At 48.7% G+C, this 14472-nt stretch overlaps 1 protein-coding gene across 1 annotated transcript; it reads left to right on the top strand.

Annotated features, from left to right (window-relative positions):
• Positions 1-213: 213 nt before the first annotated feature.
• On the top strand, positions 214-10060 carry LOC140116856 (ecto-ADP-ribosyltransferase 5-like). Its single transcript, XM_072133293.1, has 5 exons — positions 214-367; positions 5753-5826; positions 7252-7942; positions 9151-9192; positions 9753-10060. Exons 1-5 carry the CDS (start codon positions 214-216, stop codon positions 10058-10060), a joined length of 1269 nt encoding a protein of 422 aa, XP_071989394.1.
• The last annotated feature ends 4412 nt before the right edge of the window (positions 10061-14472 follow it).

The following is a 14472-nucleotide window of genomic DNA, read 5'->3' as shown; positions in this document are numbered from 1 at the left end:
TCCTGGGGGCCCACCCTTCATCAACCCCAAGAAATAAACCCAAGTGGTCTTCAAATTTGGATGTGTTCTGCCCGACCTCTAGGGTTCTGTATTGGGTTAGAGCCTTGGCCCACTGGAGGATCCTCCGATTCTCTGGTGGGCCAGTCCAACACAGATGACTATGCAAACTGAGGAAAGTGATGGTAAGGGGCGAAGAGTCGGAGGGTTTTTACCATGAGTTTCACCATCTGCTCGGACCTTGTCAAGAATGTTGAAATGAAAAGGTTAATGAGTGAGATCATTCAGTATTTTCTAAACCATTTTGTTCCAGCGTCAACTATCATGAAGTTTCATGAAGCCGTGACTGCGCCTCTACTGGTGGCCATGGGTATTGCACTTCTTTTAACATAAATCTGAAGCGTCTGGCCGGGATTCTTCATTTGTCAAGCAGAAGATGTGAGATCATAAGGTCACAATGTGCAAAGAGGACAACGTAGAGTGATGGACCACACAAGGATAGAAACAGAATGATAATAGTTATAATCTTTATATATCGCCGCCATATTCCATAGATTATCATATCTAATCATAGAGAAGATACACAAATAATGTACACTCACCGGCCACTTTATTAGGTCCACCATGCTAGTAACGGGTTGGACCCCCTTTTGCCTTCAGAACTGCCTCAATTCTTCGTGGCATAGATACAACAAGGTGCTGGAAGCTCCTCAGAGATTCTGGTCCATATTGACATGATGGCATCACACAGTTGCCGCAGATTTGTTGGCTGCACATCCATGATGCGAATCTCCCGTTCCACCACATCCCAAAGATGCTCTATTGGATTGAGATCTGGTGACTGTGGAGGCCATTTGTGTCCAGTGACCTCATTGTCATGTTCAAGAAACCAGTCTGAGATGATTCCAGCTTTATGACATGGCGCATTATCCTGCTGAAAGTAGCCATCAGATGTTACAGGGTACATTGTGCTCATAAAGGGATGGACATGGGCAGCAACAATACTCAGGTAGGCTGTGGCGTTGTACCAAGGGGCCCAAAGACACCATGACACCACCAGCACCAGCCTGAGCCGCTGATACAAGGCAGGATGGATCCATGACACCACCACCACCAGCCTGACCCGCTGATACAAGGCAGGATGGATCCATGACACCACCACCACCAGCCTGAGCCGCTGATACAAGGCAGGATGGATCCATGACACCAGCACCACCAGCCTGACCCGCTGATACAAGGCAGGATGGATCCATGACACCACCAGCACCAGCCTGAGCCGCTGATACAAGGCAGGATGGATCCATGACACCAGCACCACCAGCCTGAGCCGCTGATACAAGGCAGGATGGATCCATGACACCACCACCACCAGCCTGAACCGTTGATACAAGGCAGGATGGATCCATGACACCACCAGCCTGAGCCGCTGATACAAGGCAGGATGGATCCATGACACCACCACCACCAGCCTGACCCGCTGATACAAGGCAGGATGGATCCATGACACCACCACCACCAGCCTGACCCGCTGATACAAGGCAGGATGGATCCATGACACCAGCACCACCAGCCTGAGCCGCTGATACAAGGCAGGATGGATCCGTGCTTTCATGTTGTTGACGCCAAATTCTGACCCTACCATCCGAATGTCGCAGCAGAAATCGAGACTCATCAGACCAGGCAACGTTTTTCCAATCTTCTACTGTCCAATTTCGATGAGCTTGTGCAAATTGTAGCCTCAGTTTCCTGTTGTTAGCTGAAAGGAGTGGCACCCGGTGTGGTCTTCTGCTGCTGTAGCCCATCTGCCTCAGAGTTGGACGTACTGTGCGTTCAGAGATGCTCTTCTGCCTACCTTGGTTGTAACGGGTGGCGATTTGAGTCACTGTTGCCTTTCTATCAGCTCGAACCAGTCTGCCCATTCTCCTCTGACCTCTGGCATCAACAAGGCATTTCCGCCCACAGAACTGCCGCTCACTGGATGTTTTTTCGTTTTCGGACCATTCTCTGTAAACCCTAGAGATGGTTGTGCGTGAAAATCCCAGTAGATCAGCAGTTTCTGAAATACTCAGACCAGCCCTTCTGGCACCAACAACCATGCCACGTTCAAAGGCCACAAATCACCTTTCTTCCCCATACTGATGCTCGGGAGAACTGCAGGAGATTGTCTTGACCATGTCTACATGCCTAAATGCACTGCCGCCATGTGATTGGCTGATTAGAAATTAAGTGTTAACGAGCAGTTGGACAGGTGGACCTAATAAAGTGGCCGGTGAGTGTATATTGCAGAATACAAATAGTCATATGGAACAGTAGATGTAAGGGCCCTGATCACAAGAGCTTACAGTCTATGAGGATGAGGGGGTGACACAAGAGCTTACAGTCTATGAGGATGAGGGTGTGACACAAGAGCTTACAGTCTATGAGGATGAGGGGGTGACACAAGAGCTTACAGTCTATGAGGATGAGGGGGGACACAAGAGCTTACAGTGTATGAGGATGACGGGGTGACACAAGAGCTTACAGTCTATGAGGATGACGGGGTGACACAAGAGCTTACAGTCTATGAGGATGACGGGGTGACACAAGAGCTTACAGTCTATGAGGATGAGGGAGGACACAAGAGCTTACAGTCTATGAGGATGAGGGGGTGACACAAGAGCTTACAGTCTATGAGGATGAGGGGGGACACAAGAGCTTACAGTCTATGAGGATGAGGGGGGACACAAGAGCTTACAGTCTATGAGGATGAGGGGGGACACAAGAGCTTACAGTCTATGAGGATGAGGGGGTGACACAAGAGCTTACAGTCTATGAGGATGAGGGGGTGACACAAGAGCTTACAGTCTATGAGGATGAGGGGGTGACACAAGAGCTTACAGTCTATGAGGATGAGGGGTGACACAAGAGCTTACAGTCTATGAGGATGAGGGGGGACACAAGAGCTTACAGTCTATGAGGATGAGGGGGTGACACAAGAGCTTACAGTCTATGAGGATGAGGGGGTGACACAAGAGCTTACAGTCTATGAGGATGAGGGGGTGACACAAGAGCTTACAGTCTATGAGTATGAGGAGGTGACACAAGAGCTTACAGTCTATGAGGATGAGGAGGTGACACAAGAGCTTACAGTTTATGAGGATGAGGGGGACACAAGAGCTTACAGTCTATGAGGATGAGGGGGTGACACAAGAGCTTACAGTCTATGAGGATGAGGGGGTGACACAAGAGCTTACAGTCTATGAGGATGAGGGGGTGACACAAGAGCTTACAGTCTATGAGATAATGATGTAAAATTTTGTGTAATAGGGAACTTCCTTTATATCTGATCACTTAATATGAGCTACAATAAAAAAATGATTTTGCATAAATGTGCCGACTCTGTTTGCCAATATTCCCAGGTGGAATTCTGACAGAGGCTCATAGGGGAGTCAGTGGAGGATTTAAGGAACAGATTGTATTATAAATTTGAGACAGGAACAAACTATTCCCTTATTCATGTCCAAATTGGCCTGCACCGAAATCCTTCAGTTGGATCAGTAGAAGACATCACATAGACATCAAAAGAATGCTGAAGGGTCAGGTACCACACATGTAGCATAGAATCGGTATTGGCCATCAAAAATCCATTGAATCACCTGTTAGACTTCCTGTATGTGCAAAATTTGTTGAAGCAAATCCAAAAATTTTGGTTTGATTCAGTCCCTGAAAATTAGCAAGTTTGGACCAATGAAAATGTGTTCTCCGCTCAAGATTCCCACGACAAGAGGGACCTCCTGCTGAGCCGGCACTGTCAACAGTAAGAACAAGAACCTGAGCAAGGTAAGTACTTTTTAATCCCTGGGAGTTTGGGGTCATACTAGATGACCTCTGAGAAAGCTCCTCTAGAAGACCTCACCGCCTCTCGAGAACCCACCGACCAGAACCATTATACAGATGTCCATCATTACGAGTTCCTCATAAATCCTTTCCTATATGTTACAACTTTTTAATGTGAGTTTTGGGTCATACTAGACGACCTCTGTAAAAGCTCCACTAGAAGAGACCTCACCACGACTCGAGACCCCCACCAACCTGAGCCGTGAGTAGAAGTAGAAGCCATGAGTAGGAGAAGGTCTATGAGTGATCTCTCCAGCAGGACATCACCGCCTCCGCCTTGTGTACAAGTGCGGTGACACATCTGGAGATGTGATCCTGTATAATTGATGTTTGTCAGCAGTTACTGGTTATCGAGAACTTCTCCGGCCCCCGGTTCTTGTTTTCTGTCCTTAGTGTAGCACAGACACGTCCCTGGTGGCCTGTGGTGTTATTACGCTGCCAGCTGTAACACCGGGGGCTGATTAGATGATACAAGTAGTAAAGTTCTCTCATAGTTATTACTTAAACATCCAGAGAACCAGCAACCAGAGAGGAGGAGAAGGCTGAAGAGACACCACCAGGTCCAGAAGTAAGTGGGAACCTACCAGCAGCCAAGAAGGAGAAGGCTGAGGAGACATCACACCACCAGGTCCAGAAGTAAGTGGGAACCTACCAGCAGCCAAGAAGGAGAAGGCTGAGGAGACATCAGACCACCAGGTCCAGAAGTAAGTGGGAACCTACCAGCAGCCAAGAAGGAGATGGCTGAGGAGACATCAGACCACCAGCTCCAGAAGTAAGTGGGTACCAACCAGCAGCCAAGAAGGAGAAGGCTGAGGAGACATCAGACCACCAGGTCCAGAAGTAAGTGGGAACCTACCAGCAGCCAAGAAGGAGACGGCTGAGGAGACATCACACCACCAGGTCCAGAAGTAAGTGGGAACCTACCAGCAGCCAAGAAGGAGACGGCTGAGGAGACATCACACCACCAGGTCCAGAAGTAAGTGGGAACCTACCAGCAGCCAAGAAGGAGACGGCTGAGGAGACATCACACCACCAGGTCCAGAAGTAAGTGGGATCCTACCAGCAGCCAAGAAGGAGAAGGCTGAGGAGACATCAGAATACCAGGTCCAGAAGTAAGTGGGAACCTACCAGCAGCCAAGAAGGAGAAGGCTGAGGAGACATCACACCACCAGGTCCAGAAGTAAGTGGGAACCTACCAGCAGCCAAGAAGGAGAAGGCTGAGGAGACATCAGACTACCAGGTCCAGAAGTAAGTGGGAACCTACCAGCAGCCAAGAAGGAGAAGGCTGAGGAGACATCAGACTACCAGGTCCAGAAGTAAGTGGTAACCTACCAGCAGCCAAGAAGGAGAAGGCTGAGGAGACATCACACCACCAGGTCCAGAAGTAAGTGGGAACCTACCAGCAGCCAAGAAGGAGAAGGCTGAGGAGACATCACACCACCAGGTCCAGAAGTAAGTGGGAACCTACCAGCAGCCAAGAAGGAGAAGGCTGAGGAGACATCAGACTTCCAGGTCCAGAAGTAAGTGGGAACCTACCAGCAGCCAAGAAGGAGAAGGCTGAGGAGACATCAGACTACCAGGTCCAGAAGTAAGTGGGAACCTACCAGCAGCCAAGAAGGAGAAGGCTGAGGAGACATCACACCACCAGGTCCAGAAGTAAGTGGGAACCTATAAGCAGCCAAGAAGGAGAAGGCTGAGGAGAAGTACTGCCCCAAGCTCAGCTCCAGGGGTAAGTACACACCCTCCTTCACATGTTTCTTACTATCTGCTGCTATGACTCTTCTCCGTCTCTTCTCCTTCCTGTCCGTCTTTCTCTTTCCCCTTGGGTTTGTCCTCTCCGCTCTCCTCCATAATCCTGGTGCCTGGTTGTGTCTTGTAGGGTCCGGCTCCCCTATGGCGCATCCCCCGCTGTCTATCCTCGGCCTCGTGCTGGTTCTCCTCCTGACTGCGCAGGTAAGTTACTACTGCTATTACTACTCATTGGATTAGATTAGAAATGAATGAAAATCCAATGTGCGTGAGAAATCATTTTCTCCAGTAACATTTCGGTATGGATCCTTTTTTTTACGCCATTCATTGTGCAGGTTCCATAATGAGTTTGTTTTATTGTATGGGTCACTTTGGATATGGAGATATTATATATGTTAGGTTTCTATAGTGATTTTCACTTTTTTGTCTTTTATCTCACTTTTATATGTATGGGGCTTTGGGGGCATTTTAAAAATATATTAGTTGAATTTTATTTAAAAACATTTTTCTTTAAACTATTTTTTAAAGTCTCATTATAACATCATGCATAGGCTGACATGGCGCCTGTAATGTCTTGTCTGTGACAGGATCTTACAGGCATTTACTATCAACAGCTCTGGGGTCTTAGATCAGGCCATAGCAATGATTGTTCCCCACTCAAGAAAGCTGTGGGGGCGGCCGATCGTGATGGGAACCCCCTGGTAGGGATTAATATTCTGATGTGTGTTACCCCATGTTTCCCATTGCTGATTCAGCTCCAGTGATTCGGGTCCTTGATCTCCTCTGAGGACATGGAGCGCTAAGTGACAGCCCTACAAGGAAAACAAAAAAGTATATAAATTTGATCTCCGTGATTGTACCGACCCAAAGAAAAAAGGGGAGGGGTCATTCGGACGTGCATCTTCCCAGTACACGACGCAGGATATAAAATACTGACACGAGGACGGACAATGGGGCAGACTTACTTACCCGGTCCAGTCGCGATCCTGAGGTGCGTTGTCTGACGAGGACTCGGGTCCGGCGCGAATAGCTAAGATCGTGCAGAGTTCCTGCATCTGTCGCTGCTGCGACGAGGTCCTCCGGAGTTCACCTTCTTCTGCCTGGTGCTTGTAAGTGCTGATCTTGCAACACAATTCCATTTTTAAATTCCGTGGTTTGTCCGAATCCGTCGCGTTGTCCGACGACCACGACCCCGATTTCTGTCGCGTGCATGCCGGCGCTGATGTGCCAAAATCCGATCACGTGCGCCAAAATCCCGGGGCAAAAATCGTCAGGAAACCTGATGAAATTGCGTCCGACGGACCCTTAGTATATGAGCCCAAATGTGTCCCACAGATAAGAAGTGTCAAACAGCTCTGTGCACAGAAAAATAAAAAAAATTGGGAAATTTGAAGGAGGAGGGGCTTCGGCAGGGAGGGGCTTCAGCAGTTTTGTCTTGTCCTATTCAATGTTGTTGACGTGACGTCTACTAGATAGGGGTGACCTTAGTGACCTGGGTGACTGTACCCGACCTCATCTCATGCATCCAGTGATTGGTAACACAAGTCGGTGTCCGTAGTTTCATTTTAGATGATTTTTTTTGCTTTATATTAATTTTCATTAATACTTTTTTGTTTTGGATTTTTTAAGGTTTCTTGCCAACTTAACCAGGAAATTTTTGAAGATGTATTTGACGATCAGTACATTGGCTGCACTGACAGAATGGATGCATTGGCTCCGGAAATATTACGTACTGAAATGGAGGCTTCCGATAAATTAAAATGGTCTTGGAACTTTGCATCTCAATTTTGGAAAAGGAGAAAAATTCCGGAGGAATCTTTCCCTTTAGGCTTTAAGAATGAGTATGGGATTGCGTTATTCGCTTATAGTATTAGGAATTTTGGTTTTAGTAAACTTCTGAATAATGGAGTGATGACATATGGTCGGGATCCCAGGAGTTTCCAGTTCCATGCGATGCATTTCTATCTGACCCGAGCGCTGGCGCTGCTTCAGCCCGGGTGTAAGGGGGAACCACTGACTGTATATGGGAGTCTCAGCAGGAGTGTGACATGGACCCCTCAGGCCACAGTAAGACTGGCAGGACTGAACGATGCCTCCTCCGACATCAAGGTGGTGGAAAATACTGGGAACATCTCTCTGGTCATTAGCACATGCTTCGGGGTGGAATTACTGAACATGTCCTACAATCATTCCTATAAGGAGGCCCTGATCCCACTGACTGAAGTGTTTCGGGTCAGCAGCTATGATGAGGAACAGAAGAAGATGACCCTGCAGAGCACCTATAGGAAGTGCAGCTATTACAACTGTGCCTACCTGGGGGGTAAGAGGACTCTGAAATGTTGCCCCCATCCACTGATTCATTTACACTCTTGTGGTTCTCAGAGGGGACAATCTGGGGCGAGTGAGGCCCCATGGCGTACAGTGGCACCCAGGCATCCGAGTCAGTTTTGTCCTTCACATCTTGTCCGAGAGACCTTCTAGGATGGTGCGGATTGTGGAAATGTTAGTGAGCAGATTTTTTTTGTTTCTCCACTTGTGCGGTAGATTCACGTTAGGAAGTGGTTCCATGCAAGGCCGGCCGGTTGGTCAAGGTGCATCATCGGAGTCTTGTAGCCTTTCCATGTATCCGCTCCACCCCTCTCTGCCCCAGAGTCTTGTCTTGGGCGAGGCCTCTGTGATCCATCGATTTCCCATACCCATAATGATGAAGCCCATGAGATGCTTTGGTATGGCATGGAAGTCTGAGCCCCCTCGAGTGTCATAGTTGGTGAGCAGCTACATCCAACTCTGCACCTTGTGTGGATTCAGCCTCCTGCGTAGCTGAATCTTCCGCACTCACATACTTCCATACTTTCTATCGGTGAGTTACCCGTCGGAGATGTACCACAGCTTGTCAGGGGGTCATAAAAATGGCTCCTAACTATAGTAGCCCTCAACTTTAAAAATCACAGACCTTGGCTTTTTCATGGAGCCATCCCATGTTTCCAATATCTACCCATCTACTCCTGCCAGTAGCATGCACTTGTCTTAAAGGACATTTTACAGAAATAATACAAATGCCTCAATGAATAAGTTGTGTCTCGTCGTTTGATGGCCCCAAATTGCTGTTATGTTACTTGGATAACTGTGGCAGTTCTAGAGCTCCAGGCTCCAAGGTAAGTGCCCTTATCGGGATATAAACTAATCCTCCGCATCCACTGGATCCTAGGGGTTAGACCCACTGATCTTCCGCAGACCAGTGGTGGTGCACCAGGTCTCCATCTCCGTCCGAGCCTTGTTGACTCTGTATGACCTCAGTCTAATGACCACGTCATGTGGCCGAAACTTCAGATGCTACGAAAATACAAACTGGAACCTGAGTAGTTATAATGAGATCTGCAGATCTTCCGGGTCTTTCTTCCATTGCTGAACTGCTGGTGGTGGAGGAGGATAAGCCACACTTCTAGTTGATACTTGTAGAGTCGATGGTCTTCACCAATGGCCGCATCATGACATATTTGGAATGAATGTTTTTTTTTATGCTTTCAGGGGAAAAGAGCCAAGACTGCGGTTACGTGACTGAATCATCAGGTGAGCAGACGAAATGTTTTTTTTCGCTGGTTACTATTTTGTTGCACGGCTTTGTCGTATCGGTGGTTGGTGTCTCTACTATGGGCAGTGGGTCTTGTCTTCTTCTGAGCCGTCACTCTGGCTGTGGAGTACAATACATATCGCTGGGGGTATAGATGTGTCCTGGGTTGTTCCAAGACTTGACTTCTGATGTCTCCTGGTCCTGACCTGGCTCCACACTCAGCTCTGCTACTCCACGATGCTATGCACACTACATTCTCCTACTCCAGGCTATTTTCATGTATGTGTAATGAGCTGTGAGCTCCCCCTGGGGCTTGTAGTTACTCACATCTCGTTGCTGTTCTTGGTTGTGCAGTTGGTGTCTGCTGTGCCAAGTTCTCCAACTTGTCCAGGTTCTGTAAGAAAGTGGCTCTATCCTGAGCCTTCTTCTCATACTGGGTCTTCCCAATCCTAATGATGAATCTACTGCTCAGGTTCTTTACCACCGATCCTCTGGTTCCTGTAAGTCCGGTGTCAGGACCCCTGTTGCTGACCATCTACTTTCCACATTGCTAATGCAGTGCCCTCCCGAGGAGAAGTCTCCAGAGCATCAGCGATTCCACGACAAATAGTGGTGGAAAAAGATTCCCATATTCTCTGTAGTGTCCCGTGTAAATACATTACCTTGTTCGCTCCAAATATCAATCGGATAGTTTATATGATGCTGTCAGAAGCTGGAAATAATCTCCGTGTTTACTACATAGTTAAGAACTTGAGTATCATCAATCCATTAGTCACTACTGTCTGTGATGTAGGTCTGACGGGTGCAGAGAAGCTGCAGATGGCCCTTAATGATGCCGTGCAGTTATTGGCTGTAGCAGAAGCCTGAGGGTGCACTCACAGAGGGCCTTTCTTGATGCCTTTTTGCATGTTTTTTAAAACGCATCCAAAAAATTGTATGTTTGACCACACCCTGAGAGATACGCGGACCCAATGGTTGAGTTCTGTCCTATGTTTAGGACAGAAGATCACTGATAGTATGTACTGATGTACTGGGGTAATAAAAAGTGTGGTAGAGGTTACCATCCTACACGTTAGCAGTAAGACTTTGTTTGAGATAAAACACAGACACAGAAAAAAGAAACTCGCTCTTGGAGACTGTAGTGTAAAGGCTTCTACACAGATTCGGGAGCACTTAGAATTTTCTTTCTAGCCCTTATGGTTGCTGAGATATCAGTCCTGGTATCTGACCGTTACAATCCTCTTCACTGTCAGAGAGGAGGATCTGGAGCACAAATTCAAACACATGCATAAAAAAATGAGTAAATGAAAACCTAAAAGTAGGCATGAATAAATAATACCAAAAAATGTGTACGAGCGAGTCCACAGTTACCATAATCTACCTATTCAGACACTGAAAGACGGAGCAATGCAGAAGAAACTACTCCGCATCTTCCTGCATTGTTCCTCTATGTTCTCCAGGCCATTCAGTTTCCCAGGTATTTATAGGATTTTACTCTCTACACCCGGTCCTGTCCAGATCCCGAGGTGCGGTGCGGTGCCCGATGAGGATTCACGTATGGCGCGATTCACTAAGCTCGTGCGCCCAAGTCCTGCATCCGTCGCTTCCCCGCCGAGGTCCCCCGGAGTTCGCCTTCTTCTTCCCGGAGCTTGTAAGTGCGTGTCTTGGGACACAATTCTAATTGTTAAATCCCGCGCGTTGTCCAAATCCGGCGAGTTGTCCAACGGCCCCCCGGATTTCTGTTGCGTGCAAGCCAATCACGTGTGCCAAAATCCTCGGGCAATTCGGTGCAAAACGGAAATCATCTGGAAACCCGACGAAAATGAGTCTGACGGACCCTTAGTAAATGAGCCCCAATGGCTCGCCTTGGCTTCTGGTCAGTTGTGAGAAGCAGACCGCAAGTTCCTTTGTCTTTTTAACTGTAACCCCTTGTTGCACCTTGATGATCCCCAACTTCCTGGTGGGGGAGTGTATGAAGAACGCTCATGGAGAGGACCTCTTCTTACACGTGCCGGGTGTTTGATGTACAATGCAACGAACACCCGAGGCTAACATCAGCGACCAGTGCTGGCACCCAATGCAGGTGATAACCATTCAACTACCCCAGGCAAAGCCCCCGGTAACCCCTTAACGACGGGTGCGGGTGCATGGAGAGGGCTCACAGGCTGACCCTCTCCATGGCCGGTAAGTCTTTGCTGCATATTGTAGCAAAGGGTGTTATCCCGCAGATCGGCCCCGCCAATGCTGCCAGCGCTTTCATGAAGATGGTGGCACGTAGGCGCCGCCAGCTTGGTGACGATCGCTGCTCCCCATGACGACTTCCGAAGACCTGAGGCTGTCTCGTTTTAATCATTTTAGTACAATGGGGCAGATTTACTTACCCGGTCCTGTCGCGATCCAGAGGCGGGTTCTCTGCGGAGGATTCGGGTCTTCCGGCGATTCACTAAGGTAGTGCACCCGATGTCCACTAGGTGTCGCTGCTGCGCTGAATTCCGTCGGAGTGCACTGAAGTTCACGATCCTACACTGGTGCAGGTAAGCGCGTGTCCCGCAACACTTTTTTTTTTACATGCAGCGTTTTTTCCGAATCCGTTAAGTTTTCGTACGGCCATGCACCCTGATTTCCGTCGCATGCATGCCGGTGCCGATGCGCCACAATCCGATCAGTAAAAATCATAAACACATTAGGTATCGACACGTCTGAAAAAGCCTGAATTATCAAAATATAATAAGTGTTTTTCACTGCGTTTAACCCTGTAACGGAAAATAGCGCCCAAAGTCGACAACGGCACTTTTTTTTTGCCATTTTTAAAAATATTAAAAATTCCATAAAAATTGATCAAAAAGTCGCACAGTCCTAAAAACGATAACAGTCAGAACATCATCATAAGTCACAAAAAAATGACACCGCCCACAGCTCCAAAGTTATTGGCGCCAGAAGACGGCAAAATCTCCCAAAAATAACTTTTTCATAAAGTTTTCATTTTTCTCATTGTATAAAAACATTATAAAACCTGTAGAGATGTGTTATCCCTGTGATCGCACCGACCCAAAGAATAAAGCGGACAAATCATTTGTGGCGCACAGTGAAAGCCGTAAAATGCAATCCCACAAAAAAGCTAATGGTTTTTTTTTACCATTTTCACTGCGTTTGCAGTTTTTTTCCCGCTTCCCAGTACAAGGCATGGGATATTACAGACCATCACTATGAAGGGAAATTTGTTGTGCAGAAAACAAGCCCCCGCACAGCCCTGCACATGGAGAAATGTAAAAGTTATAGATTTTTGGAAGCGGGGAGTGAAAAATGGAAATGACAAAGCAGCTCAGTGCTGGTGCCGACCCTGATGGTAATAGTGGGGTCTACAGCTACAAATTGTGCAGAGCTCGTGTACATAGTGTGGAGGCTGTTCCCAATGCTGATCCTGTGCTGCCTGCCCTGACCTTCTGCTATGTCCCCGACTCTGATCCTGTGCTGCCTGCCCTGACCTTCGGCTATGTCCCCGACTCTGATCCTGTGCTGCCTGCCCTGACCTTCTGCTATGTCCCTGACTCTGATCCTGTGCTGCCTGCCCTGACCTTCTGCTATGTCCCTGACTCTGATCCTGTGCTGCCTGCCCTGACCTTCCGCTATGTCCCCAACTCTGATCCTGTGCTGCCTGTCCTGACTTTCCGCTATGTCCCCGACTCTGATCCTGTGCTGCCTGTCCTGACCTTCCGCTATGTCCCTGACTCTGATCCTGTGCTGCCTGTCCTGATCTTCCGCTATGTCCCCAACTCTGATCCTGTGCTGCCTTCCGCTATGTCTTCGACTCTGATTCTGTGCTGCCTGTCCTGACCTTCCGCTATGTCCCTGACTCTGATCCTGTGCTGCCTGTCCTGACCTTCCGCTATGTCCCCGACTCTGATCCTGTGCTGCCTGTCCTGACCTTCCGCTATGTCCCTGACTCTGATCCTGTGCTGCCTGCCCTGACCTTCCGCTATGTCCCCGACTCTGATCCTGTGCTGCCTGCCCTGACCTTCCGCTATGTCCCCAACTCTGATCCTGTGCTGCCTGTCCTGACCTTCCGCTATGTCCCCGACTCTGATCCTGTGCTGCCTGCCCTGACCTTCCCCTATGTCCCCAACTCTGATCCTGTGCTGCCTGTCCTGACCTTCCGCTATGTCCCTGACTCTGATCCTGTGCTGCCTGTCCTGATCTTCCGCTATGTCCCCAACTCTGATCCTGTGCTGCCTTCCGCTATGTCTCCGACTCTGATTCTGTGCTGCCTGTCCTGACCTTCCGCTATGTCCCTGACTCTGATCCTGTGCTGCCTGTCCTGACCTTCCGCTATGTCCCCGACTCTGATCCTGTGCTGCCTGCCCTGACCTTCCGCTATGTCCCCGACTCTGATCCTGTGCTGCCTGCCCTGACCTTCCGCTATGTCCCCAACTCTGATCCTGTGCTGCCTGTCCTGATCTTCCGCTATGTCCCCAACTCTGATCCTGTGCTGCCTTCCGCTATGTCCCTGACTCTGATCCTGTGCTGCCTGCCCTGATCTTCCGCTATGTCCCCGACTCTGATCCTGTGCTGCCTGTCCTGACCTTCCGCTATGTCCCTGACTCTGATCCTGTGCTGCCTGTCCTGACCTTCTGCTATGTCCCCGACTCTGATCCTGTGCTGCCTGACCTGTCCTTCCACTATGTCCCCGACTCTGATCCTGTGCTGCCTGTCCTGACCTTCCGCTATGTCCCCGACTCTGATCCTGTGCTGCCTGTCCTGACCTTCAGCTATGTCCCCGACTCTGATCCTGTGCTGCCTGTCCCCAACCACAATTCTGCCTTACAAATCTGTACTTCACCTTGACCGCCGACACCGACAAAGTTGCGCCTGTGGAGCGACCTGGTGCTATCCTGCCGCAACAAGACACTATGCTGTGTCCAAATATACAGCATAGGAGTAGTAGTACTGTGCTGTCCCCATATATACAGGATAGGAGTAGTAGTACTGTACTGTGTCCATACATACAGGATAGGAGTAGTAGTACTGTGCTGTGCCCATATATACAGGATAAGAGTAGTAGTACTGTGCTGTGCCCATATATACAGGATAGGAGCAGTAGTACTGTGCTGTGCCCATATATACAGGATAGGAGTAGTATTACTGTGCTGTGCCCATATATACAGGATAGGAGCAGTAGTACTGTGCTGTGCCCATATATACAGGATAGGAGTAGTATTACTGTGCTGTGCCCATATATACAGGATAGGAGTAGTAGTACTGTACTGTGTCCATACATACAG

This window comes from Engystomops pustulosus, chromosome 2 (assembly GCF_040894005.1).
Source record: "Engystomops pustulosus chromosome 2, aEngPut4.maternal, whole genome shotgun sequence".
In the NCBI taxonomy this organism is placed as follows: domain Eukaryota; kingdom Metazoa; phylum Chordata; class Amphibia; order Anura; family Leptodactylidae; genus Engystomops; species Engystomops pustulosus.
The sequence above is the reverse complement of the archived record's forward strand: the minus strand, read 5'-3'. Positions and strand labels throughout refer to the sequence as shown.